At 34.1% G+C, this 26,391-nt stretch overlaps 1 protein-coding gene across 1 annotated transcript; it reads right to left on the reverse strand.

Moving 5' to 3' along the window:
- Nucleotides 1–1,262: 1,262 nt before the first annotated feature.
- Sec22b (SEC22 homolog B, vesicle trafficking protein) lies at nucleotides 1,263–25,750 on the reverse strand. The gene is made up of 5 exons (XM_046467132.2): nucleotides 25,511–25,750; nucleotides 19,152–19,261; nucleotides 16,160–16,320; nucleotides 13,433–13,579; nucleotides 1,263–8,118 (listed from the first exon to the last, which is right to left on the reverse strand). Exons 1-5 carry the CDS (start codon nucleotides 25,583–25,585, stop codon nucleotides 7,964–7,966), a joined length of 648 nt encoding a protein of 215 aa, XP_046323088.1. The 5' UTR covers nucleotides 25,586–25,750; the 3' UTR covers nucleotides 1,263–7,963.
- Nucleotides 25,751–26,391: the final 641 nt, after the last annotated feature.

A 26,391-nucleotide genomic window follows, 5' to 3' on the forward strand; every position in this document is an offset into this window, starting at 1 on the left:
TAAAAGGTAAAATGTTTTTTGAAATGAGTAAAATGGTTGCTATAGTGTTTATTGTAATGAGATCAGCTTTGTCACCTAAAGATAGATAGATTATAAATATATATATATATATGTGTGTGTGTGTGTGTGTGTTGGGGGGGGTTCTGGAGATGGAACTGGGTCCATCTAGAGTGCTAGGCAAGCATTCTACCATTAAGCTACAGTCTCAGCCAAGACCACCATTTCTTTTTACAGTATAGTTGTTTTCCTCTCAAGGAAAAACTAGACATTTTGAGGAAGTGGCAGAACCTTTGGATTGGAGTTTTGCTGCCCTCTTCTGGGAACATCAAGTTATGGCCTGAGAAAGGGACCTTACTAAAGGATCCTCAATAACTTCGGTATACCAGAGCAGGGAGACTGCCCTATCAAGACTGAGATAAATATGAAACTGGGTGGTAAGATTCCAGAGGGACAGGCATGACTGCACTGGTCACAAATGTTTATATTTAACAATTATGTCATAATAATAACAGTGATCTGATATGGCATACTTATTGGTCATTTTGAGGTTTAGAAAATCCTCAAAACCATTACTGCTTTTTAAACCTCCTTTATCTCAAATAATCTACCAGTAGGTAGAACAGATATCATTTGCTTTTTCCACACAGAGAAACCGAGGCACACAGTACCTAAATAACTTATCTAAAGTACTACTGCTAGAGTGGTGAGCTGGGTCTAAGAGTTGTGTAAAATGCTTTCTACCAAGTACAATGCTTTCTACCATTTTTTGCCTGCTGCATGCATGTGATACAAGCAAATTGTCTCTGCTGCAGTTTCATGTAAATCTCTAATCCTCTTCAGTAAATGTCCATTTTACACTGCAGGGTTCAATTGATAAAAATAAATATGCTGCTTTGAATATGATTCTAACAAAAATATGCTATAGTGAAAGCAAATATAAAATTTATATAAATTCCTTCAACAAAGTGGATGAGTCTATAGCAGGTCTTACACTGCTTTGGAAGCTCTTTTGTGTCTTTTTTTTTTTTTTTAAAGAGTCTTTGAAAAGTAGAATTTTTAGTTTTATTTTATTATTATTATTTTCTTTGGTGGTGTTGGGGATTGAACCTAGGTCCTTGTGCATGTGAGGCAAGCACTCTACCAACTGAGCTATATCCCCAGCCCCAGAATTTTTATAACATACTTAAATCCCAACTCTACACTGGTAAAAACCTGAGAAAACTGAAGATTAAAACAAAACAAAAATAACAAAGAAAAAACAATTTGAAAGTCAAAGTACTTTTATTTTAAAGTTCTGAGTGCATAAGTAAACATACTGCATGATAATGCAAGTGGGCTAAATAAGAGAAACACAAAGAAATATAATCTCCAGTACTTCTTTTGTCCCTGCATGCTCAGTCTAACATACCTCACTGCTCACCTACACAAACTCCTTGGAAAAAATTGGAAGTTCAGCAGGTGCACACTCCCATCAGTGGGTGAAAATTAAGCCTTAAACCAGTTTCTTAACAGTAGCATGGTAAAAAATTTACCTCATATGGCATATTGATTAAGGTATTTATCACTGAACTAAAATTACTTTTTCAGATGAAAAACTGGAAAGTAGTTAATAGATAATTAAAAGTTCACTAGATACTATTTATACAACATAAAAGCAACTAACTATAGGCATGTTGGTCAACTAGAAGTATTCTCAGACTGAGATCTGCTGGTCTCACTGATTTTTGTGCTTTTTCTCTTATTCTAATGCGCCTATTTCCTTTCCTTCTTTACCTCCTTGCCTTTCAATTGTTTCTGCTACAATCAATTTCACCCATTTTCTCCAAAGTGTTCACAATATATTATTGATACTCTTTTTTGTTCTGACTTTTTAAGCATGCTTCTTTTATCCTCATTCCTTTACTAGGCTATACCATTTTTCACCATGTTTTTTTTTTCCTTTCAAATTATGCTTTTTTAAAAAAGAGCATTAATTTTTGTAAGTCAACATATTTATTCTGCAAATATTTGCTGAGTACCTCCCATGTGTCAGTCACTGTACTAAGTACAAGGATTCAAAGACATGAATAATAATTGGTCTCTATCTCAAAAACACAAACACATACCAACTGGTATTTTTAAAGTGGTAATTTTGTGCTAGAAATATGAACATGATAATGTGGGAGGATGGAAATGAACTTCTCCCAGGTCATGAGAATGTTAAAAAGGCTTTATAAAGGAGATAAATTTGAGCTGAGTCTTGGAAAGATTAGCAGAACTTATCAAACTTATAGGGAAAAGAACAGGAGGAAAATATTCTAGAGAAAAGGTACAGAACAAATCACAGCACAAGTTAAGTATTTGACAGTGTAGAAGATCTCAGATTATCTGATGTGACTAAAGCAAACTACAGGTGGTGGAAAGTGGTAAGATATGGGTTTGAAATGGTACAATGGGGCCAGATTGTGGACTGGAGTATATGATCTCTTTCTACAGGAAATGAGGTGTGATTAGCTCTTTTGGAAAATTTGGTAGTATTGAGGTGAGAGAGGAAGATACAAGGAAGATAGTAAGGAGACTACTGAAAAAGTCCATGTTAAAGCTAGTAAGTACTTGCTCCCAAGAAGGTGAAGAGAAAGAGGTGGGTGAGAAATATTTTGGAGGTTGTGAAAAACAGATTTTGGTCAACAGTTGAGTTAGAAGTAGGAGGAAAAGAAGGAGTTAAATTCAAGTTATGACTTTTAGCTCAGGTAAGGGGATGGCAGATGATGAGTAAAAATTTGAAATATAGTACTGATTAATAAAAGCACAGGTTAGGTTTTATCTTTGAGAATAACGAAGTAGAGGTGATAACGTGTTTTAGATGTAACAAATAAAGTATTTATGGGATATTCAAAAACAGATACTCAATAAGCAGCAAAAAATTTGGGTCCAGAACTCAAGTTTAAAGACAGGTATATTTGGGATTAATCACTAATATAAGAGAAGCCCTAGATTTTAAAAAAAACCAAAAAACAACTTTTCTTTGAATTCTTGCATTGTTTGAAATGTTTTTTTTTACAAAAGGAGTCCTTAAAGCAGGGGTACATGTATATGTACATACCTCTGCTGACTTAATATGTGCTGAATAAAGAAAGAACAGAATATATTACAAAACCAGTCAAAAGTAAGATAAAATAAGGCCTAAAAATAAACAGTAATACTCAGTTGATTTTGAAGCTCTGATTTACAGAATCAAAGTTGCAGCATTGTGTTAACTTGGAAATGAAAACCACATGGGAAATGAAAAAGAAAAGAAAAAGGGAGAGAATTAAAAATGTAACAGCAAGTGAGGGAAACAGAAGAGAATCAGGTAAAAAAAAAAGTAAATTTTTTTTTTTTTTTGTTAATGAGTGGAGTTTTTACTTTGCTAAACTGTTAGTGAATCAGTTATAGAAAACTGCTGAATTACCACTGAGATTAAGTGAAAAAGGAAGCAAATATGGGAAGATATACATATAAGCCAAGTGTGAAAAACGGCAAACAAAATCATAAGAGCAAAAGTTATTTACAAAGAATAAAGGGAAAATGATAAAATAAATTAAAAAGGACAGGAAAATGAAATGATAAGAAAATATACAAAAATAAGCATACTACTAATAACAGGACAGAGTAAAATGCTTAAGACAAAGTGTCTATGTTATTACTTAGGAGTAGTAAACAGTGTAGTGTAGTGATTATGTGTGTTGCTGCCTTGGATTTGAATTTCTGTATCTCAACTTGCTAACTATGTGGCCTTGAGCAAAGAAAATGGTTACAAAGATTATAGTACCCATAAATTGTCCAATACTTAATACTCAACAAATGAAGATTATGAGAGAAAAATTAGTCCAGTGTATATTACTATATGAAAGTCCAACCTCCAGGGATTTTTCTAATCTAAAACATGGATTGTTATAGCACTTGAAATAAACTTTTAAAGAACTAAATGATTAAATTGCCTGAGACAGTTTTACCTGAAGTGTCAATCCTGCCTGACAATAATGAGTAAGAACAGGATGTGAAATTCAATTTGCTCATTGTATCTCAAACTATGCCATTCATAGTAAAATATTTTCTTGGTGGGGGAGTCATCTTTACAATACCAGTTATTTGGTCCAGTTAGTTAATATGCAATCACAAAAATAACATCTACATAACCGTGTTTGTTGCCTTCCTTTTGAACTGCCTGAAAAATACCCTACCAGATGGGGTTTAGTTAATTGTGCTAAACACACTAAAAGCCTTTACAGTGTGTTCAACAACACTCAAGCTTAGAATAGAAGTGAAAACTGAGGTGGGAGTTTTCACTACCATAAGTAACAGTGAACTACCAATAAGGCAGAATTTAAATTATGAGATATTTTACTATACATGTTTTATTAAATCCTATGTGTAGAGAAGTGACTTCTTTTTAACTTGCCTTTGTAAGAAGATATCTTACTAGTAAAAGCAGAAAATAAAAATTTCAAAATCCTTAATTTTGATATAGAGAAACTAGAACAACAACAACAAAAAATCAGCAGAACCAGATCTCTGATTGTAGTACGGGGAAATATTATTTGATATAAACGTATTCGTACACATAGTTTTTCAAGAATACATCTCATCCAAAAAGTTTGTTCAAACTGTAGAATTTTTCAAACTCACCACAACTAGATAGTGTCCAAAGCTTCTGGGTTCTTAACCTTTGAGTCCCACATCCTATATATTGGAGTTCTTAACAGAGAGGGACCATCAACCACTAGGTCATGAAAAAGCTTTAGGGTCCTTGAATAGCCTGAAATGGTTTGTGACACTTGATATGCATGTACACAAGAATATTTTCTGGGGTAAAGGCACATACATTTCGTCAGATTTTCAAAGATTTCTCACAAAGCTTAATGATCACTGTTAAAGACATTTAAATAACCAGATGTGTGTACAATGTGCCAATCCTCAACTCACTGCAATCTGACTTTGTCCCCAGCTCTCTGGAATCATTTCAGCCTACAGGATTAAGTTTCTGGTTGTTAAATTCAAAATACATTTTTTGGGGGTACTTAGTTTATTTGAATGTTTGGTAGTTCCGTATTTTGTTTAAAAGCACTGATTCTAAAAATCCAGCTGCCTAGGTTCAAATCTTGGCTCCATCAATTTTTAGCTTTGTGACTTTGGGCAATTTACTTAATGTGCCTCTGAGTAGCATCCTTTGTAAAGTTTCTTTATTCATAGAATGCTGTGACCATCAAAGGGTTGAGTCAATGCAAGAATCACTTAAAAACCTTCTAAAAAACAAAGTGTTATGTAACAGTTATCTGGTATCTCTAATTACTCTTTTCTTGAAAATCATTTGAAACTGGCCTAATTCTGACTTGTCTGACAAGTCCTTGGTTTTAACACCCTATTTCAGGTTTTCCCTCTCCAATGTATCTTTTACACCATGGCCAAAATGATCATTTGAAACTATAACTAGCTATCCTGTGCTATGGCCATTAATAAAGTCTAAACTCCTTAGCATTATAGACAAGACCCTTTATTATAGTATATCATTCTAGTTCTTCCTTATATCTCAACTGTCTCTACTTGAGTTAAGCTAAACCAAGTTGTTACATTCCCAAAATATGCCTAACTCTCTCTACATATGACTTGAACATGCTATTAACTCTACATGCCCCATTCTCCTTCTCTTGAAATAAATTAACTCTCCTTTCTTAAGGTGCCTGCAACAACTTCACACAGTATTTATCACATTCTATTTTAGATGCCTGTTTGATTCCTGATACAAGTCATCTAGTTAGATCTTCCCACTAGCTCCTATTAAGAACAAAAGGGGCTGGGCAATGGTACAGGCCTGTAATCCCAGCTATCTGAAAGGCTGAGGCAGTAGGACTGTGTCAAAATGTGAGGGCCAGCCTGGGCAACTTAGTGAGACCCTGTTACAGAATCAAAAATAAAAAAGGACTAGGGTTGTAGCTCAGTAGTAGAGAGCCCTTGAGTTTAATTTCCAGTATGGGGAAAAACCAAAAACCCAAATGGGGCTGTATTTATGAATCTTATTCTGTCATTTTTCCACTACCCTGATCTTAAACCACTTTCCTATTCCTTTATTCTTCATTATCATATCCTTTCTTTTTAATTAGTGCAATGAGGTTAGGTGGAAATGTACCTAGAAAGGATATGTGTACTTAAATTAACTAGATAACAAAACTTCACACTGAAGGGAACATTCTAGAAGGATTTATTTCATTGCTGACCATTAGGTTGCAGCATGCAACTTCTCAACAATAAGGTGCTACTCTCCACTCCTACAAAAGCACCAAATGCTATGGTACTACCACTTAGGTTTTCAGTTTTATTACCAATTGTCATATGCCTTTTAGGGACTTAAAAGCACTTATTCTCTATAAAAGAAACCTCATATTTCATGCATAAAACTCTAATTGGCAGATATAGATCTATAATAGAAGAAAAAATCCTAGTTCTGTTAAGTTATCAGAAATAAAATAAGCATTTCTACTTCCCTTGTTTTAAGGAAATGAGATTATTTTTTTCCTATCAGGAATCAGAACAGTGGTTCTGATGATCCTTTAAGGTTATAAAACTGCTTACTAGTTAAAAGTTCCCTCTAAAGATGTTAAGAAGTTGGCTTATTTTCCTGTATAGTTTAAAGAAATATTTGCAGTATGTGTAAGAGTTATAGGTTATATTGTAGACACTGGCATTAATATTCAAAAGGCCTATTATCCCCTTTTAAAAAATTCCATGTCAGAAGGTAAAAGGAAATCCCCAATATCCCTGAGTGAAAAAGGAAAAAAAAATTACAGTTACTTTTATTGGTTAATAGAAGTCATTGTAAATGAATTTTCTATCTTTAGAACATTCTTGAATACTTTGCATAAACTGAAACAGGAATGAGGTGCTCTCAGATTTGCTTAGATAAATGTAGCAGTATGATTAGTTCATCTGCAGAGATTTCAAATTTAATTAACTATATAGCCGAACAGTTTCCATTTTGAAATGTGACAATATCCTGAAAGGATGTTCATGGGACATGAAACTAATGGATAAAGGGGAATTTTTAAAATGTTAGCAGGAAAAAAAAAAAAAAAAAAAAAACAGAGTGGGGAAAACTATAATGTAAGTAAGGGGGCAAGACAAAGCTGTAGTACTGAGCTGGGCCTTCTCTTTAAGCTAGGGGCCTCTAGCAATCCTATGCTATATCTGCTTTTATAATAATATAAGCAAAAAGCTGAGAAATAAAATTAATAATGTCCCAAACTAAGTCTTTTGTTTAAAAGTAAATAAGAGAAAAATTTTAGCTTCTTAATCAAGGAGTGCTTTATAATTTCAAGGCATCTTAATATAATTCATTTAACCCTACAGCACTTGTGCAACAAGCAAAATATCATAAAAGGAAAACAACAAAGGTTAACTCCTATAGGGGCCAACAGACAGGATTGGTGCAGCACAGTAATTAACCTTCACATACTTGAAGTCTTGTTTGAAAGGCAGAAAAAACTCAGATTACTGAAAATCACAAATGTCACCAACAAAAGGAATGTTGATTAAAGTCAAAAGAACTTCCCAAAGGGTTGCCTTCTTTGAAGGAATTTCAGAATATTGCTAGCACAGATTGGCTACCTTAAATCTCACTAATGGCTCCATTAGAGAATGAGAATGCCCAGTCAGTGCTGTTAAAAATGTACTGGGAGGGAAAAAACAAAATAAAACAATCTACTGTTCCCTAACATATATGGCTTAGCACCCAGAGAAAGCCTCTGCCCCCAAAAGAGACTTTCCACAAAGGGTTAAGCTTCATTAAATGAGGCGTACTCTTTCATTTTCAGGATGTCTTTTCTTGCAAGGTCTTTAGAGGCAGAAGTTCCACTTGGATTCTAATACACATTTCTGTGAGCTCAGCTTCCTGAAAACTTACACCTGCCAGGTTCTAGGTTCTCCCTTATCAATGACTGGATTCACTACTTCACAGCCACCAGAATCGCACATACACTATTAACATGATGAAAAATACAGCTACTGCTGCAAGTTTGGCATAAGTGGAACGCATGTTCAAGTACTTCGCATCCTGGCGGTATTTCTTGGACAGACTGGACAAATTGTTGGCCTTTGAATCCAATGCTGTCAAAGAGGAAGAAGGAAACCATTAATTAGTCCTAGGAAGTATTTCATCAATAATATTAAGGCATAAAAATAACCAAAATGAGAGGCATGTTAACAATGAAACTTAAATTTTCATTTTTATTTTAAGGGTAAGGTTACATATATTAACTCAAAACTGCAGTGCTATAAAATTTATAATATATTTTAAAATCATCTGACCAAATTATGTGCAAAATTATTGAGGCTGTATAGTGTGGTGGTCGGGAGCACAAATTTTGGCCTTAGACTCTCTGGTTCAAATATCAGCTGCACCAACCATGTAATTAATGTTCATCAAGTCACTTAGCCTTTCCCAGTCTCTTTCTTTCTTTTAATATTTTTGTAGTTGTCAATGGACCAATATTTTATTTATTTATACACAGTGCTAGAATCAAACCCAGTGTATCACACATGCTAGACAAGCACTCTTACCACTGTACTACAACCCCTCAGCCCTCTCTCAGTTTCGTTATCTATAAAATATAAGGTACATAAGATTGCTTGTAAAGTGAGAACAATGCCTGCACATATGGTAAATACTTAATAAATATTACCTGACATTTGTAATAATTATCATCTTTATAATATTTTAATCATAATATTATCATTTTTATAATCTTTTAATGGTTTAAGTCACATTATATCATATTTTCAAAAATTATAATCCATGTAAGATAAGAATTAGATAACTAACTAGAAAATTCAGTTAATCAGACACAGTATTAAACTACATTTCAGTGGTATAGTTTAAAATTTCTGAGATTTTCCACATAGAAAAGACTATTATGAAGTTAAAACTGTAAGAAATCATATTTCAATAGGCATAGGAATGTAAAATTGTAATTAAAATGTAGTAACAGGTCCTCAAACAAACACCAAAATGCAGTAAATTAAGTTTTTAGCATTTTCTGAGAAGTTTGCCTTCTCCCAACCTATTAATTGTTACTGAGTACTTAGATATAGCCAGATACAAACTAGGTCAGATTAAAACATAGGACATATTTAAATAATGAAAAGCTTTGACATAAATTAATTCTGATCAAACTTTTCATTTACTTAAATTTTTACAAAACATTTTGCAATCTCAATTTGTTTATTCTCCCTTGAGATAATACAACTGGAATATTTGGAATTGCTTAATAGAGACTGGTTTTGATTGAGAAATGTGGCATTACTTAATAACACAAGTATGATAGTCACATCTGAATTTACAAACTGGTCATATGAGTAAGAAAAAAACCTAGTCATGAAAAAAATCAATTAGAGGATGAGAAATAACCATGACAATGATCAAGAAATCTTTCTATCTAGTCTACTAGAAATGTACCCTCCATTGGACAAGAGAATTTTATTGTTTTTACTTCTATATCCCAGGCAACCAGAATGACATATAATCAATGCTGAATAAACATTTGCCAAATAACTCTAAATCTGCTGAGCATAACTGGGCAGAGGAACGAGTATTAGGTCATTTGAAATAAGTGATAAGAGAATTCCTCAATAAAGAAACATTTTGAATCACATGATATCATAAAGATAAAGTTACTGCTTGGAGAAGTCATTTAGCAAATATTTATGCTATATAGTAGGACTATATGAAGTGACAGAAGATTCAATGATGATCAAAACATACATGATCCCCGCCTCTGTGGAATTTATAGTCTCATAGAGGTAATATCATGAATGAAAAAACACAACTCAGAGCTTAAAAGATAGTTGTACTAGACATTTAAAAAAGGCATAATATAAGTTTGCTGAAAGAATCCACAGGAACTACTCTTAGTCTTAAATGCAAAGCAGACTACCTATTAAACTAAAATTAGAAAGAAAAGAAGGTATAAAATATTTATTCTTAAGAAGCTTAAAGAGGAGAAAATATTCTTTGAAGTAGGCTAATCTCTTTACTGTCCTTTAAATATGCTCTGTTCTGATGTTTTTTTCTTCTACTTAAGATACTTCCTTGTCTATGTAAATTCAAAAGGCTTTCCTTGCTCACTTTACATTTTTCTATATCCTTCTATATTAATATAGCTCTTGTTATCTACATATCCATTTAAAGTTACTGTACACTGAAAAAGGACAAGGACTCTAGAGGCGAATCCTGCTAAGTATCAGCAGTGATTTTTAGTAGGCCACATAACTTTTCAAGATTTTTGCTTCTTTATTTGTAAGACTGGTTTGATATCACCCATTACACATGAAATAATTATGAAGATTAAATAAGATACATATAAAACTTCCCCAGCAGATTAGAATAAGTGTCCAATAGATGTTTATTCCCTTATACTGCCTGTTAATTACTCTTTGAGATAGTTTCTTATCTCCCCAACAAGATGAAGCTATTTAAGGTAGATAAGTACTTCTTTTTAAATCAGCATATCAGCTTTTTAACACAAAACACTAGAGGAGAATCCTTTACATTGTTGGTATACTGACAGATGTATAAATTTTGGATTTAAAAAGCGTCTATGCTACTCTATCTCAGGTAGAAACTGTAAGTCTATTATGAAAAAAATGGCATGGTATTGGCACCAAAACAGACTTGTAGACCAATGGTACAGAATAGAGGATACAGAGACAAACCCACGTAAATACGATTATCTCATACTAGACAAGGGTGCCAAAAACATTCACTGGAGATAGCCTATTCAACAAATGGTGTTGGCAAAACTAGAAATCCATATGAAGCAAAATGAAATTAAATCTCTTGTTTCTCACCCGGCACAAAAATCAACTCAAAATGGATCAAAGACTTAGGTACTAGAACAGAGACCCTGCCGCTAATAGAAGAAAAAACAGGCCCAAATCTGCACCATGTTGGCCTAGGATCTGACTTCCTTAACAAGACTCCTAAAGCGCAAGTAAAATCAAGAATCAATAAATGGGATGGATTCAAATTTAAAAAGCTTCTTCTCAGCAAAGGAAACAATAATGTGAAGAGAAAGCCTACAGATTGGGAGAAAATCTTTACCACAAGCACCTCCGATAAAGCATTAATCTCTAGGATATATAAAGAACTCAAAAAACTTAACACCAAAAAAACAAATAACCCAATCAATAATAGAAGCAGAAATACAATTGATCAACAAACATATGAAGAAGTGCTTAACATCTCTAACAATTAGCGAAATACAAATCAAAACTACTCTAAGATTTCATCTCATTTCTGTTAGAATAGCAATAATCAAGAATATAGGCAACAATAAATGTTGGTGAGGATGTGGTAAAAAAGGTACACTCATACATTGCTGGTGGGACTGCAAATTGGTGCAACCACTATGGAAAGCAGTATGAAGATTCCACAGAAAACTGGGAATGGAACCACCATTTGATCTAGCTATCCCACTTCTTAGTTTATAGCCAAAGGACTTAAAATCAGCATGCTATAGTGATGCAACCACATCAATGTTTATAGCGGCTCAATTCACAATAGCTAGACCAACCTAGGTGTCCCTCAATAGATGAATGGATAAAGAAAATATGGTACATATACTCAATGGAATATTACTCAGCTTTAAAGAAGAGTGAAATTATGTCACTTGCCTGTAAATGGATGGAGTTGGAGAATATCATGCTAAGCAAAATAAGTCAATCACACAAACCAAAGGCCAAATGTTTTGTATAATATGTGGACACTAATTCATAATAAGGTGGGGGGCACTAGGGAAGAATAGCGTTACTTTGGATTAAGTAGAGGGAAGTTATGGGAGGGGAGAGGAAGGGATGTGGGGATAGAAAAGATAACAGAATGAAACAGACATTATTACTGTATGTATGTGTGTGTGTGTGTATGTATGTGTGTGTACATGAATAGCCAAACAGGCTATTCATGGAATCCACTGCAATAAGTCTTTTAACATTTTTCTCTTATTTTTCTTTTTATTTTCCTTAACTTGTACAAATGTTTCTGTACATAATTTTGTAAATTTTTGTAGAGTAATTGCTTCAAAGAAATATATATATGTAGTCATATATATATATATATATATATATATATATATATATGACTACATGACATGATTCTGCAACATGTACATTCAGAAAAATGAGAAATTATATCTCAACTATGTACAATATATCAAAGTGTATAAATGCATTCTACTGTCATATATAACTAATTAAATTTAAAAACTAATAAATAAATAGCTTATTTGCTAAAAAAAAAACTTTATAGACTCATCCTCAAAATTTGATGTTTAGGGTGTAAAGCTATATGCTAGGATAACTGCTACTACTAACAAAGAGTAAAGTTTTGGTTCATACTAAAGGATAACTATTTACTAATGTGTAGCAAGCTGAATTTTAGAAATATTTATTAATGAGTGTATAGTGGGGGATAAAAGTAGCATGTGAAACATATATAAAAATTCATAAAATACTGTCTTTAAAGAGTTTACATGTCTGCCTCTAACACTTGGGTAACATTTAAATATCAGATAAATACATATACTTCAATTATTTACAATTTAAAATTACTATAGGTAATTCAATCTCAAGCACTACACACGTACACAAAAATCACTATAGGTAAAAAATGCCTAATTTTACATATATATGTAACCAATTTACTGCAAATATATTTAAGTATCTATATTGAATACATATTGAACATATATTAATAATAATATATTTAATGCAAACATTTGAGGTGAATTGGGTAAATAAACATATACAACACAATCATCCGCAAAAAAAGCCATGTAACTAAATGTTTTAAGAGTTTAAAAAGTACAGAAGAGATTATGAGATGTGGGCTATAAGGATCAAGGAGGGTTTCTTTGAAGGAGCAATTCTTGTTTACATCTTAAAGATTAGATCCATACAGTGAGAATGGGCCATTAAGAATGGTGAGTAAGCTCACCTAGCTGATAGAATATTTGTGAACTAGGGAGAATGATAGATATTTTGCAATCTCCTTCTTTTCCATTGGTTTGGTGGTAGTAAAATCTCCCAAACAGGCTATTCATGGAACCCACTGCAAAAAGTCTTTTGACATTTTCCTCTTATTTTTCTTTTTATTTTCCTTAACTTGTACAAATGTTTCTATACATAATTTTGTAAATTTTTGTAAAGAGTAATTGCTTCAAATACGTATGAATCCTTTACACTCTTCTAACCCAACAAAAACTAATCACGTTAGGGAAAAAAAATGTATCATACTGGAAGCCTTGTAATGTAATCTATTTCTGAAACATGAATTCTTAACAGTCCTGGCAAGAATCTTACTGCAATAAAAATAAGCTCTCCTTGCCTATGGTATTGCTTTATTAAGTCTCATATTGTGTTCAGATACCTGAGAGTGCTTCTCCTCGTTGTAACACTTCTTCAATATTGGCCACCATGATTCTCTGCACATCTTGCAATTCAGTGTTGATAGAGCCTAGGTTTCTCCGAGCACGACTGTCAATGTACAGCTTCTTGGTTTTCTGAATGAAGGTATCTACAACAATGAAGAAAAGTGACCATTAACAACTCCTTTCAAGTCCATCGGAGTATTCAAGTAGGGAATTAGAAGTTTTGAGCTTATTGGATTTGCCACTGTCCCTGGTTTAATCAAGCACATGGGGTGAGTACCAAAATCTAGGCTTTGATTTCTTTTTTTAAAATATTTTATTTTTTAGTTGTAGATGGATATAATATTTTATTTTTATTGGTGCTGAGGATCGAACCCAGGGCCTTGCACGTGCTAGACAAGCGCTCTACTGCTGAGCCACAATACCAGCCCTAGCCTTTGATTTCTTCATTTGTAAAATGTGAAGCTATAACTAGGCGACCATTCAGGGGATATGAGCTTTAGAGAATTCTGAATAAAAAGTATTTGCTATTAGACATTTTACAGAAATAAAGACCACTATCATAAGCCTTTCCTCAAAGCAGAAAATTTCAAACTATATTTGGTTTCAATACTTATTCTATACATTCCCAAAAGTATGCGGGTAACACCCTACCATCATTATAGACTAACAAGGCAAAAGAGTTAATGATTACTAAAAAGTTATCATTACAAATGTTGCCTTAAAGTATTTTCTTTAATATATTTTCCTAATGTCGTGACATTCTTAAACTTTGGGTAAAGTAAGCATGTGACTGGGAATTTCCTAAAATACCAATGTAAAGCTACAGTCTCATTCATCTTTAGCCAACGTTGGTGTAAGAATGAATTATTATTAAAGATACTTTTAACTTTTGGCAAAAATCTGAAGTTATATGTGCTAGACACCTTTCACTTGGCCTCTTTGGATCTCTTCCACCTTTTTGCACCTTGCTTTCTGTCTTGGGAACCTGACCTGTATGGTGTACCTCAATGGGCTCCTTACCCTCTGGCTTCCAGCAAAGATCAGGCAATGAAGGAGGTCCCAAGAGTAGAAAAGGTTTGGAACAGACCGGTGATATCAGGGTACTTATTCCCAATAACTTCCTAAGAAGTCACTTTCAGCTGGAAGTATCTCTCTTGCAAAAGTTAGTGATCCTAACTTTTGGTTTCTCTTATAAATTTCTTCTTTTCAATTCTAAAAACTGCTCCTTCCTTTTATGCCTTCAAGCCTAGGGATGGTAAAACTACTTTATTACTGATTGCAGATTACTATGCCTTATGGTTCTCTTATAGCCTATTCATACATATCTTCAGGTATAGCCAGTTAAGCTTGTTTGAGCGTACCATCTGTTTCTTGTGTGACCTTGACACATGTGTTTTAGTTTTTATTTAGGTTTACTAAATTGTTATTATCTATAAAAAATAAAATCTGAACAACTGGACATTATATGAATTAGCTTTTGGAGAGTTTATAGTTACGAAACACTATTTTGCCAAATTTTTAATTTCTATAAGGCAAGATGACTCACTTATCAGGCAAACTTGAAACACTCCAGAAATTCTAAGATAGTAAAATTACTTACTTTTTTAACTAAAAATTTCAGCAATGTAGCATGATCCTACTTATTCTTACCCTATATTTGATGTTCTTAGGATATTTCTTTTGATATATTGCCACTAGATACTTTACGAGGTCTGACTAGTATTGAATCTTTTCATAATTCCTATACAAATACAGATACCCACGCTCACTACTTCTGAATATAGTAAATATTAGTCTCCAATCAATAATACATCTTCTTGTATTTTTTTAATTAGAGGATACTTTTCTACTAAAAGAAACAAAATACCATTTTTTTCTCATTTCCAAATTCTTATCTCCAAAAAATGAATCTTAATATTAGCATGTGTCTAGAGGTTGGAAGAAAGAAGACTCAGCTGTTATAAGCCCATTAAGTAGAGCTTTATGCATAGCTCTGGTCACAAATGCCCCTAATTGGTGATGGTGCATGCCTGTAATCTCACAGGCTCTGGAGGCTGAGGCAGGAGGACTGTGAATTCAAAGCCAGCCTCAGCAACTTAGCAAGCCCCTGAGCAACTCAGTGAGACCCTGAGTCTAAATAAAATACAAAAAAGGGAGGAGGATGCAGCTTGATGGCTAAGCACCCCTGGGTTCAATCCCCTAGCACACACACCCACAAAAAGCCCCTAATGAAGAATCAAGCCAAAGAACAAAAAGGCAACAAGATCAAAAGGGAAAAGATAATTATATCTAGAGAATATTGCTTCTAAGAAGGGAGCCTCATTCATTCAAAGAGACAAAAAGAGGGCCAGGTATGGTGGCACATGCCTATAACTCCAGCAATTCAGAAGATTGAGGCAAGAGGATCTCAAGTTTGAGGACAACCTTGGCAATGCACTTAGTAAAACCCTGTCTCAAAATAAAAACCAAAAGTACTGGGGGTGTGTAGCTTACTGGTAAGGTATCCAGGGTTAATTCCCAGGACCACCAAGAAATAAAACAAAAAAATAACCAAAGAAGAAAAGGGACAAAAAGATGTAGAATGGGAGAAGAGGCTAAAGCCAAAATTCCAGTAAGGTAAACATCAGGGAAAAAAAAGGTGTCCAAATTTTATCAGTGTAACAAAGAGCTTTTCCTCTATATTGTTTGTTCCCCTAATAAAGAAGTGAGGGGCATAAACTTACCAAACTCAATAAAGGAGTAAGGTCTAGACACAGTAGGCACCTTTTTCCCATGCTGTTCATCAAATTCTGAGTGCAAATCTTCTAGGTAGGCAAAAGCCAACTTCTTAGGGAAGGCAGCTTCACACAAAACCAGATAACACACTCCCTGCTCAATAATATAGCTGAAAAGACAAACAAGCAAGACAAAGTTGTTTATAAAGTTAACAGTACCTCAAACTTGTTGAAGCAGACTCTGAGGACCATATAAACTTGTGAAAATGTCTAGTTTAATCTCTCTGAGGCTGGCCAAGAGAAGATCAATTTCAAACCACAAATTCTCAGAATCAGAAAACAAACATCTTCTCATTAAGAGACATATATCCCAAAAGGAGTATAACTGTTTTATTCATTACACAATTCTTCAACTAACATATATCAATACCTAAAATTTCTTCTTAGAAATAGATTTTTCACTATATCTACCCTTTGATTTTTGTAAGTGAACTAGTATACATATATTAAATTTCTTCTAGTCACAAAGTAAAACTGGAAATTTTTGTGGACACTTAAAAGCTGAAAATAAACAGCATATTATTTACTGGGTATAGACAAATGTGGCCTTGGAACTAATAATGCTCTCTGATTTCCAGGCTAGGAAAACTATAATCAATTGGAAACTATTGAACAACAGAATTTGGCTTCCATTTGTGATAGGGAGTTCTCTGGACTATACAACTACATGTATGAGATATTCTTGGGAAAAGTTTAGGCTATTACTTAAAAGCTTTCAAACTTCTTTTTTAGCTATAGTATTCTTTTTTTAAAAAAATATTTTTAGCTGTAGATGGACATAGTAACTTTAGTTATTTTTATGTGGTGCTGAGGATTGATCCCAGTGCCTCACACATGCTAGCCAAGCACTGTATTACTGAGTCATAATTTCACTCAGCTATAGTATTCTTTACTTCAGCAAAAATTATACTTAAAAGACCTATGTGTACAGATTATTTTAGAAGTTATTTAGTGTAAATAGGAGTTTAAAGGCCAAAAGCATTATATAAACTCCCATCTCTGCCCTATGTAACACCTGAGGTATCCTATGGCTTCACAAAAGACAATTTAAAGACTATTACAGTATCTTAGGCTCCTAAATATCATACTAATTACTTGCTTAGAAATAACAGTTCTCCCTGCCTTCAAGCTATATCATCTTCTATACCACATGTTTTATTCCCCTCAAATTGACAGTATCACATTGCCTTGTTTACAAACTCTAGAGGTTCTCCAATACCTATGCAATAAAATCATACTTCTTGAAGTATTTATAGCCCTCCAAAAGTGCTAAGCTACTTTCTATAACATATTCTAATATACCAAATGGCAAGCTGTTTCCTAACAAGCTAGGTTTTAAATTTTAAAATATTTTTGTGAACTTCTACTTATGCTGTCATTTCTAATTATAATGCTCTTTTATATACTTGGAGAAATCCTGTTCCTTTTATATGCTCAATTGTATTATAATTTTTTTCTGTGAAATTTCTCTGCATTTTCTCTTCCTCTATCCCTTTCTTCATATTAACCCCCACAAATGGGAATTTACTACTTCCTTCTCTCTCCCCCAAAGCATTCAGATTGCATTACAGCATTTATTGCCCTGAAATATTATGGTATACTTGTTTTAATATGTGTTTCTCTCAGCTATAAAAAGATAAGCTCATTAAAGGTAATGATATTAAAAGGAAGACTTAATAAAGGGCCTGGCAAGTAAATCTTTAATAAATAGCTCTCTGGTAGAAATAAAAGATATGAGATTATGAACATCCTAAAGGAACCAGACAGAAGAAAATCCTTTAATTCTATAAGAACTTTCCTAAGTCTTTTGTTTCCTCACCCATGGTAGACATATACAGTCCCTCAGTAGTTATAAGAGGTTGCTTCCTGGACCCTTGTGGATATGGAAATCCAAGGATGCTCAAATCTCTTATATACCAATAGATATGGAAGACTAATTGTATTATATAATTAATAGCATAATTACATAATTATACTGCTATGTTGCCCAGGATGGGGTCAACCAAGCTTCCTGCCTCAATGTCATAAGCAGTTGTGACTATGGGTGTATATAATCTTAAATGACTGCCTAAATGACTATTTTTTGGTGTTGAAAATTAGATTTATATAAAATGTTTCAGATACTATATAAATTGATACCTTACAAAATGCAATGTCTACCATTTTCTTAATCAACAGGCCAAGGTTTTGTTTTTATTTGGATATATTTAATTACTCGTCTTTGATAAATGGTGGTATTTTGTATTTTTTATTTTTAGTTAAACCCAAAATGTTCTTCTTGGGTCTAAATTACTGAGTCCCTAAAATGGCAAAGATTATTTAGCTGATCCTTTTTTTTTTTCTGTGATCTTGTAATTTTCCTGCTATATCAGATTCAAATTTGACATGTACTGAACATTTAATACCAGTTGCTTATAAATCATTTAAAATGCAATAAAGTTCTTTTGATCCCTCTCTCAGGTGTATGTATTGTCTTTACCAATGACTGAGATGCTTTTAAACTTTTTTTCCTAAATAATAACTCATATTTATTGATTATTCCCTTTGTGCCAGGCAAGTAATACATATGATTTCCTTTAAAATCCTTATGGAACTTCTATAATCATTTGCCCTATTTTATAGAGAAAAGTGAGGCTTGAAAAGATTGCTCAAAGTTACATTCTAGTAAATGTCTAAGCAAGAGTACTAACCTACCTATGTCTGGCTCCAAGACATTCCTAAAGTAAGAGGTTATCTGTTATTGCATGATGGGTACATAGTTTTTTTAGACACAAGTTATGAGGCTAAATTACTGTAAGCATGTCAAGAGGAGTTGCTTCCAGGAAGAGACTCTATTTTTCAAGTTATCTTTACTTTAAAAGACTGTCACAATTCTCATAAGGTGTCACATTTACTGTATTTCATTCATAAATGATCATAAAAAAATCAGGACTATACTCACTGAAAAGTCATTGCTCCTGCTTCCAAGGTACACCTGGTAGGGGACTGTTCATTCAACTTTCGAAAGAGTTGTTTAGCCTGGCTCTGATACTGTTGAAGGTCCCGGCCAGACTGAAAGAAGACACCTTCATTTAAGAATTTTCCACACAAAAAGCTGTGTCAATTAGTGAGAAGCATCATGATATTAGGAGGATGTTATGTGAATAAGATCCTTAATTTACAGCTTAATAAGATTCATTTCAATGCGAGAAAAATGATCCTACTTTTACAACAAAGACGACCTAATCCCTACTTCAAAATCATATTGGTTATTTGCTACGAAGCAAAAGTATGTATCTTCACTACATTTCTGACACTTTCAGTGTTCTTTCCACTATTAGGTCAGTATCTTCTTCCTAACCCATTTCACTTTTACAGTTACTGGCACAGAATGGCACAAGCATGAGAAATTTGTGACTGACGAATCTTATTTTTATGCAGGCATATCAAGCAAAACCTTCCACAAAGCCTTATATGATTGAGAATTTAAGCAAAACTAAATGTACACACTATTAACTTCAGATTATACGAACACCACGAGTGAAACTAATAAAAAATAAGTAGGGGTATAATAAGGACTGGAAAGTCAAATATCCTTTATGTATAAATCTATTTGGTTTTCTGGATAGCAAAGTTTGAATTCTGAGGAACATGTGCAACAAAATGAAAATAATAACATGTGAGTAATGTAATTATAGGTCATATTTACCTAAAGGATTTCTGGATAATACTATAATTAGTTAAAAAGGGGGAGTGAGGGTGAGAGAAACAGTGGAGAAACTACTGGAGAAATAGTGTCATTACTTTCTTTCTGCAGTGCTGGGCCCTCATGCATACTAGGCAAGTGCTCTAGCATTGTAGTAATATCTTTTTGAAAGGAGAGAATGAAGAATAGGAAGCAAACACATTATTTATTCATTTGCATACTAACTGGGGAAAGGAAGACTTTCTGTGGGCTATGATCTGAATGTCTGCATCTCCTCAAAATTCACGTTGAAAAAAATGTTTTAAACCAGGAATTGAACCATTTAACCACTGAGGTGCATATCCAGTCCTTTTTATTTTTTATTTTGAGATGTGGTCTTGCTAAGAGATTAGAACCTCGATAAATTGCTGAAGCTGGCTTTGAATTTGTAATCCTCCTGCCTCAGCCTCCTGAGCTCCTGGGATTATAGGCATGTACCACTTAACCTCAAGGTGATATACCATTCCTGAGAAATACAATGCTGATACAATCCTTTTGGCTAAATAATAACCTTTTTGGTATACTTACATGACCAAATACTATGTATCCACCCAAACAATGTCATGTAATATTTAATGATATCAGACAATGTTTATCAGATACTGGTAAGTGGAAAATTGAGGTAAAACAGTCTTACAGTCTTGTCAGTTATTTAATCATACACAAACATGAGCATACACACACATTTAAGGTCACTCACCAAAAAGACATAATGAGTAGAGATTATAGGTAATAATCACCACTGACATTTTGGTCTTTTTGCTTGCATATATTCACTAAACTTTCTAAATAAGCATGAATTAATTTTGCAATGGGAAAAATTAGTCATTTACTCATTAACTCATTCATTCCTGTTTACTAAATATTTGCATCCAGTGTATGATGAGCAAGTCTGGTTTATGAATTTTTTTAAAAAATGTGGCATATATACAATATGAAATATTACTCAACAATAAAAGAGAATAAAATCATGGCATTTGCAGGTAAATGGATGCAGTTGGAGAAGATAATGCTAAGTGAAGTTAGCCAATCCCAAAATATCAAATGGTGAATGTTTTCTCTGATATAAGGTAACTGTCTCATAGTGGAGTAGGGAGAGGGCGTATGGGAGGAATAGATGAACTCTAGATAGGGCAGAGGAATGGGAGGGGTCAGGGGTTTAGCCATGATGGGGAATGTGATGGTCATCATTATCCAAAGTACATGTATGAAGACATGAATTGGTGTGAACATACTTTATATACAAACAGAGACATGAAAAATTGTGTTCTATATGTGTAATAAGAATTGTGATGTATTCCGCTGTCATGTATTTAAAAAATAAAAGCAATTTAAAAAAAAGATTCTTCAGAAACAGGTAAATGAAATTAAGGGCTCACTTTCTGCCAGGCCCTGTTCTAAACACTTTATATAATTTAACTCATTTAATCTTCACAATTACCTTGAGATGACTATCATACCAATATTTGATAAATCAAACCTGCCTCCGGACCAAGGACTCCAGATCAATAAAGGATGGAGTGAGGATCTGAGCCTAGGTAGTCTGGCTCTGGAGCCCCTGCTCCAAATGTTACATAACACCAATTATATAATTCAAATTTCTTTAATAGTAAATATATCTTCTAAGTGATGTTTTGCTAATTCGTAGAAAATGCTCAAGAAATCATGTGGCAACTTGGATACAGAAGTTACAAAACAACATAACCTCTACTTTACAGTACTGACCTTTAGATTATTTTCAGTGTCAAAGTCACAAAGGGCGCACAGTCAGCTAGTTCACCTAAAAATATTTGAGTGTCCTGATTCTACCTTCTACTTCATCTAGAATAGATTAATAAGCTTTATATACTTTATAATGATATCTGTTGGTAATCCAATAATGAAGTGGATGAGAATAACTGGACAAATTGTGTAAAATACTTGAAGTAATTTGATAGCATATTTAGGATTTATCTCTCTATAATACAAAAAGTACAAGGTAGTAATTTGTCGTACAACCATAATAGTTTCATTGCTGTCACCTAGGACTGCTAACAACTAGTTCTATCAAGTATCATCTTTTGCCTTAGTAAGAACTTTTAGCTAAGTTCTTGTCATTTAAAAATCCCTATTGAATTCAGCTGGTCAAAGTCCAGCAGAACCAAGAACCAACCATTTTTCTCTATAATCTACCTTAAATAATTGGGAGAATGAAGCTGTTTAACTGTACAACAGACTATTTGTTTTTTTTTTTTTTTTGAGTTCCCTGCTGGTTAGATCTACCCTACCACCTTCTTGAAGTCTAAACTGCCCTCCACAGAGCTGGTGCAAAATTAAAGAGAATACAATCATTTTAAGGTAGAACAGAAAGGTGGATAAAGAAATTGCAAACACCCTAAAAGGAAAAACACCACAAAAAGAGCAAAGGAATACACAGGATATTAATTAGGGTAGTCTGAGTTTGTGAAGAAAGCTCATTTCTATACCTGCCCTAAGCCTAAATTTCTAGTTAAGTACAGAGGAAACACTGTATATAACATTCTGTTATTTTCAGAATTTTGCTCTCAATTATATAATCTGAATAACTTTTCATTTCATAAGGCAGCTTGTACAAGGACTGGTACCTAGTAAACACCTAAAATTATCAGTGACATAGTTGAAAGCACTTTGAATTATTTGGCTTAGACAATTAAGGTATTTAAACATAAAAGTAGGCGTTGGAGTTGTGGCTCAGTGGGTAGAATGCTTGCCTTGCATGTGTGAGGCATTGCGTTCGATCCTCAGCACCACATAAAAATAAAAATAAAGATTTTTTAAAAAATCTTAAATAAATTTTTTTTTTGTAGTTGTAAATGGACAGAATGCCTTTATTTCATTTGTTTATTTTTACATGGTGCTGAGGATCAAACCCAGTGCCTCATGCATGCTAGGCAAGCGCTCTGCCACTGAGCTACAGGCCAGGCCCTAAAAAAAAAATCTTAAAAAAAAAAAAAAAAGTATTTGGTAGGATAATCTGTTCTTAAAAAGCTACTACTAGACTGGTAAGGAGTGACTACATCATCAAAAGTCCTAGAACAAGGCAGTGGAATTTGGTGGTCAGGCACTAAGCCTGCTCTAGAGCCTAACAGATACTGATTAAAAACCAGTGGTTCTCAACCTGGGGTGATTTTACTCTCAAGGGGACATTTGGCCATGGCTAGAAATATTTTGAATTGTAATAAAGGGAAAGAGGTAGAGCTACTGCCATCTGGAGGTATAGGCCAAGTATGTCCTTACATATCCTAAAATGCGCTGAAAAGTCCCTCACAACAAAGAAACCCAAAATGTCAATGGTTGCTGAGGTAAAAAAAATCTTGATGAAAAATTCCACTATGCTACTTACTAGCTGTATAAGTAACCTATTCCCCATAAGCCTCACAGCTTCTTTATCTATAAATAGGGATAATTAAAGAATCTATTCTAATATGATCAGTATGAGGATTGAATGAAATAATGCATTTAGGCTTAGCATAGTGCTTGGTATGCAGTATGCCTTCTATAAATGTTCTCTATATAATTATAATAGTAAAAGTAAGTCTAGAACTCATACTTGCAGACATTAAAAGTTTAAGAGACATTCTGCTGTCATATATACTTAATTAAAATAAATACATAAATAAAGATCTAGAGATATGCTTAAAGTAAATAAAATGATCCTAACTCCAAAAAAAAAAAATGTTTAAGAGAGACTTTATTAGTTAAAAACAAAATTTCTAGAAGAAAATACAATGGAATTATAATCACATAAATATTTGTGTCAAATGTCTTTGTCAATGAAACCAAGCACCCACCTTAGTAAATCAATACCACACTCAAAATTAAGAAACAAACAATAACAAATCAATTAATTTTTTTCAATAAAGTATCAAGGGAGAGTAGGGGCCCTCTAATATTAAGAAAATTTTCATATCCACTTTATATTCTTTGCCCACAATAGAATAAATGCAAAAGTTGAAAAACGGATCAGATTCTTCCCCTTTTTACTTCACCGTCATCCCTCATGGGTAAAATATTTCTCAAACTACATGTCCTTCAAGGAAATTTCCCCATGTTCTTGGGATCCTTTGAACAATCACACTCCTCCTGCTGAGTGGTTCTAGAAAATTCTTAACAAAAGTGGAGAATCAACAGAAAAACATTTCACAGTTAAAATTCAGGATGAGATATTTTTCACAGTTTATTTCAATGAGTAGACTTTGGTGGAATGAATGAAATATATTTCACTTAGCATAACCTGCAACTCTATCATCTGTATAACTACTCTCTTAAAAGTGAAAATAAACAAATTTACTTTCAAAAATAAAGAGGCATAAAATCAAATAGAAGAGTTCCTTAATAACAGATCCTCCTATCAACTTAGATGTCATTTCTGGGAAGGCCCTTCTGATCTTAGATATCTATGTTCAGCCCCAGAACCCCTTCCTCTTCCATAATGGTTCTACATTACAATGGTTAGTTATCTGATTTTTCCACTAGACTGTAAGCTCTATGAAGGTGGAGACTGAGTCCTCTCATCCCTTGCATTAACAAAATGCCTGGCACATTTGATGTACTAAGTTTTTTTTTTTTTTTTAAATGAGTATCATAAATGAAGAATCCAAGAAAAGGAATGCACGAAATGTTTTTCCTCTTAGGAATCCATCGTTTTTAAGCCTGAGGTTTTAAAAATCTACTTAGGTTGTATGAGAAAGTAATATAAAATTGACCACTTTAAATAAGTTACATAAATTCTATTACTGCCTTCTTTAGGGACCTCCCAGGCTTGTTCCTGACACTTATCTAATACCGAAAATCTCCCATGTGATTCTAAGTCACAAAGCAATTTCCTTTTAAGATAACTGGTGGAGTTATTATTAATCAATTCAATAAATTTCTGAACACCCCCTAGCATAAAGCTACTGTTGTAAAAGCTATAGAGAACACAAAGATGAGTAAGACCTGTCGTTTGTTTGCCTACTAGGAAACTTCACTTACTGAAAGACAAAGCAAAATAAAATAAGGTACAATGAATTGCAGAAATTTGGTACGTTTATTGGGCGAGATAGGAATTGTGCATAACCTTGAAAGAAGGCACCCCAATGAAATTTAACGATTGCATATAAGTGGTAAAATTACCTCACCCACTTTCAAAAGATGTCAGCAAGCCGGGTCAAGGATCAAGTGCTACAGAAAGACGAGTTGAAGAACTTAGGAACTCACTTTTTCCTAGGATTTGTGTCAACGGCCTTATTAGCAGCAGAAAATCATGAGTCCTAACTTTGTTACAAAGCCCCTAAAAAGCCACAGAACACAATTAGTGATCCCACTTAGATCAAACCTATTCCTTTTCCGAAGTATTTTTCTGAAGAGAAACGGGTAACACAAAAATCTGTCTTCGCTTTTAGGAAAGATTTCCTCTCAGGGGTAGCCTCTCCACCACTGAAAGAGCGGAGCACTTCAGACCCGTCGGGAGATCCTGGGAGGTTCGCAAGGGTCTCCCGCGTCCTAGGAAGGAATCCGAAGCTGAAAGCAGCGCGTTCGCGGGGACTTGGGGTCGCCGGGATCTGTTAGTGGCTCACCTGTTCGTCCTCCTGCATGGAGGCGGCCAGCGGAAGCCCGTCTGCCACTCGGGCGATCATCGTCAGTAACACCATTTTCACTGGCTTAAGGGACCCAACACTGGCCCGGGGCGTCGTCCTCACTTCCTCCGCGGCAGCAGCAGTCACACCTCTACCTCAGTTCCCTAAGAGACAACTGCTTGCGTCTCCGCTTCTCGCTGAGGTGGCCGGAAACAGCTTAAGAGCTTTCCACTACCGGTCCCCAAAATTGGCTTCCCACCGAGAACCACAACTACGGAACGTTAGTTCCGTCGTCTCTCCTACCTTTGTAAATTTCCAAAGTCCCGCCTACTTTTCTGAATTTTTGAGCTTCCAATAAATCTCGCTTCTGGAGTGGGTGTGGCACCCGAACTGAAAGAATTTTCTAGTTCTTAATACTTTTAAGTTTGGGGAGAGGACTGGAAAGAGGGTGGGAGTTAGTAGGTTGTTAGAAGAAAGTTATGTGAAAGCACTGAAAATCAGGCGATATTTTTCATATTTAATTTTTCTATTTTATAGAAAATTATATACAGAATATTTCCTATATTTGTATATCTCCAGGCAGAGATTTTTTGTTTTTTTTCCTTGGCTGCATTTTTTTTTTCCATACTGTATCCCCAGATTTTTTGGACAGTTTCTGGTAGGAGGTCAGTAAATAATGTATGTATGTTATAAAAGAACAAGTACAGGACCTCAGAGATACCTAAGTCAGTCAGCCTAAAACCTTCATGAATCATGCTATACAGCAGGGCAGTCTTACTGGAACTTTCAGTGACTGGGCATTTATTCCCTATTGGAATATCTTCTAGACAATCGAACTTCAGGAACTGTCCCCAGTTCTCTGTTCTTTGATATCCCCATCT

Source organism: Marmota monax, unplaced genomic scaffold (assembly GCF_021218885.2).
Source record: "Marmota monax isolate L192 unplaced genomic scaffold, Marmota_monax_Labrador192_F-V1.1 WCK01_AAM20220418_F8-fsc00181, whole genome shotgun sequence".
NCBI classification, from domain to species: domain Eukaryota; kingdom Metazoa; phylum Chordata; class Mammalia; order Rodentia; family Sciuridae; genus Marmota; species Marmota monax.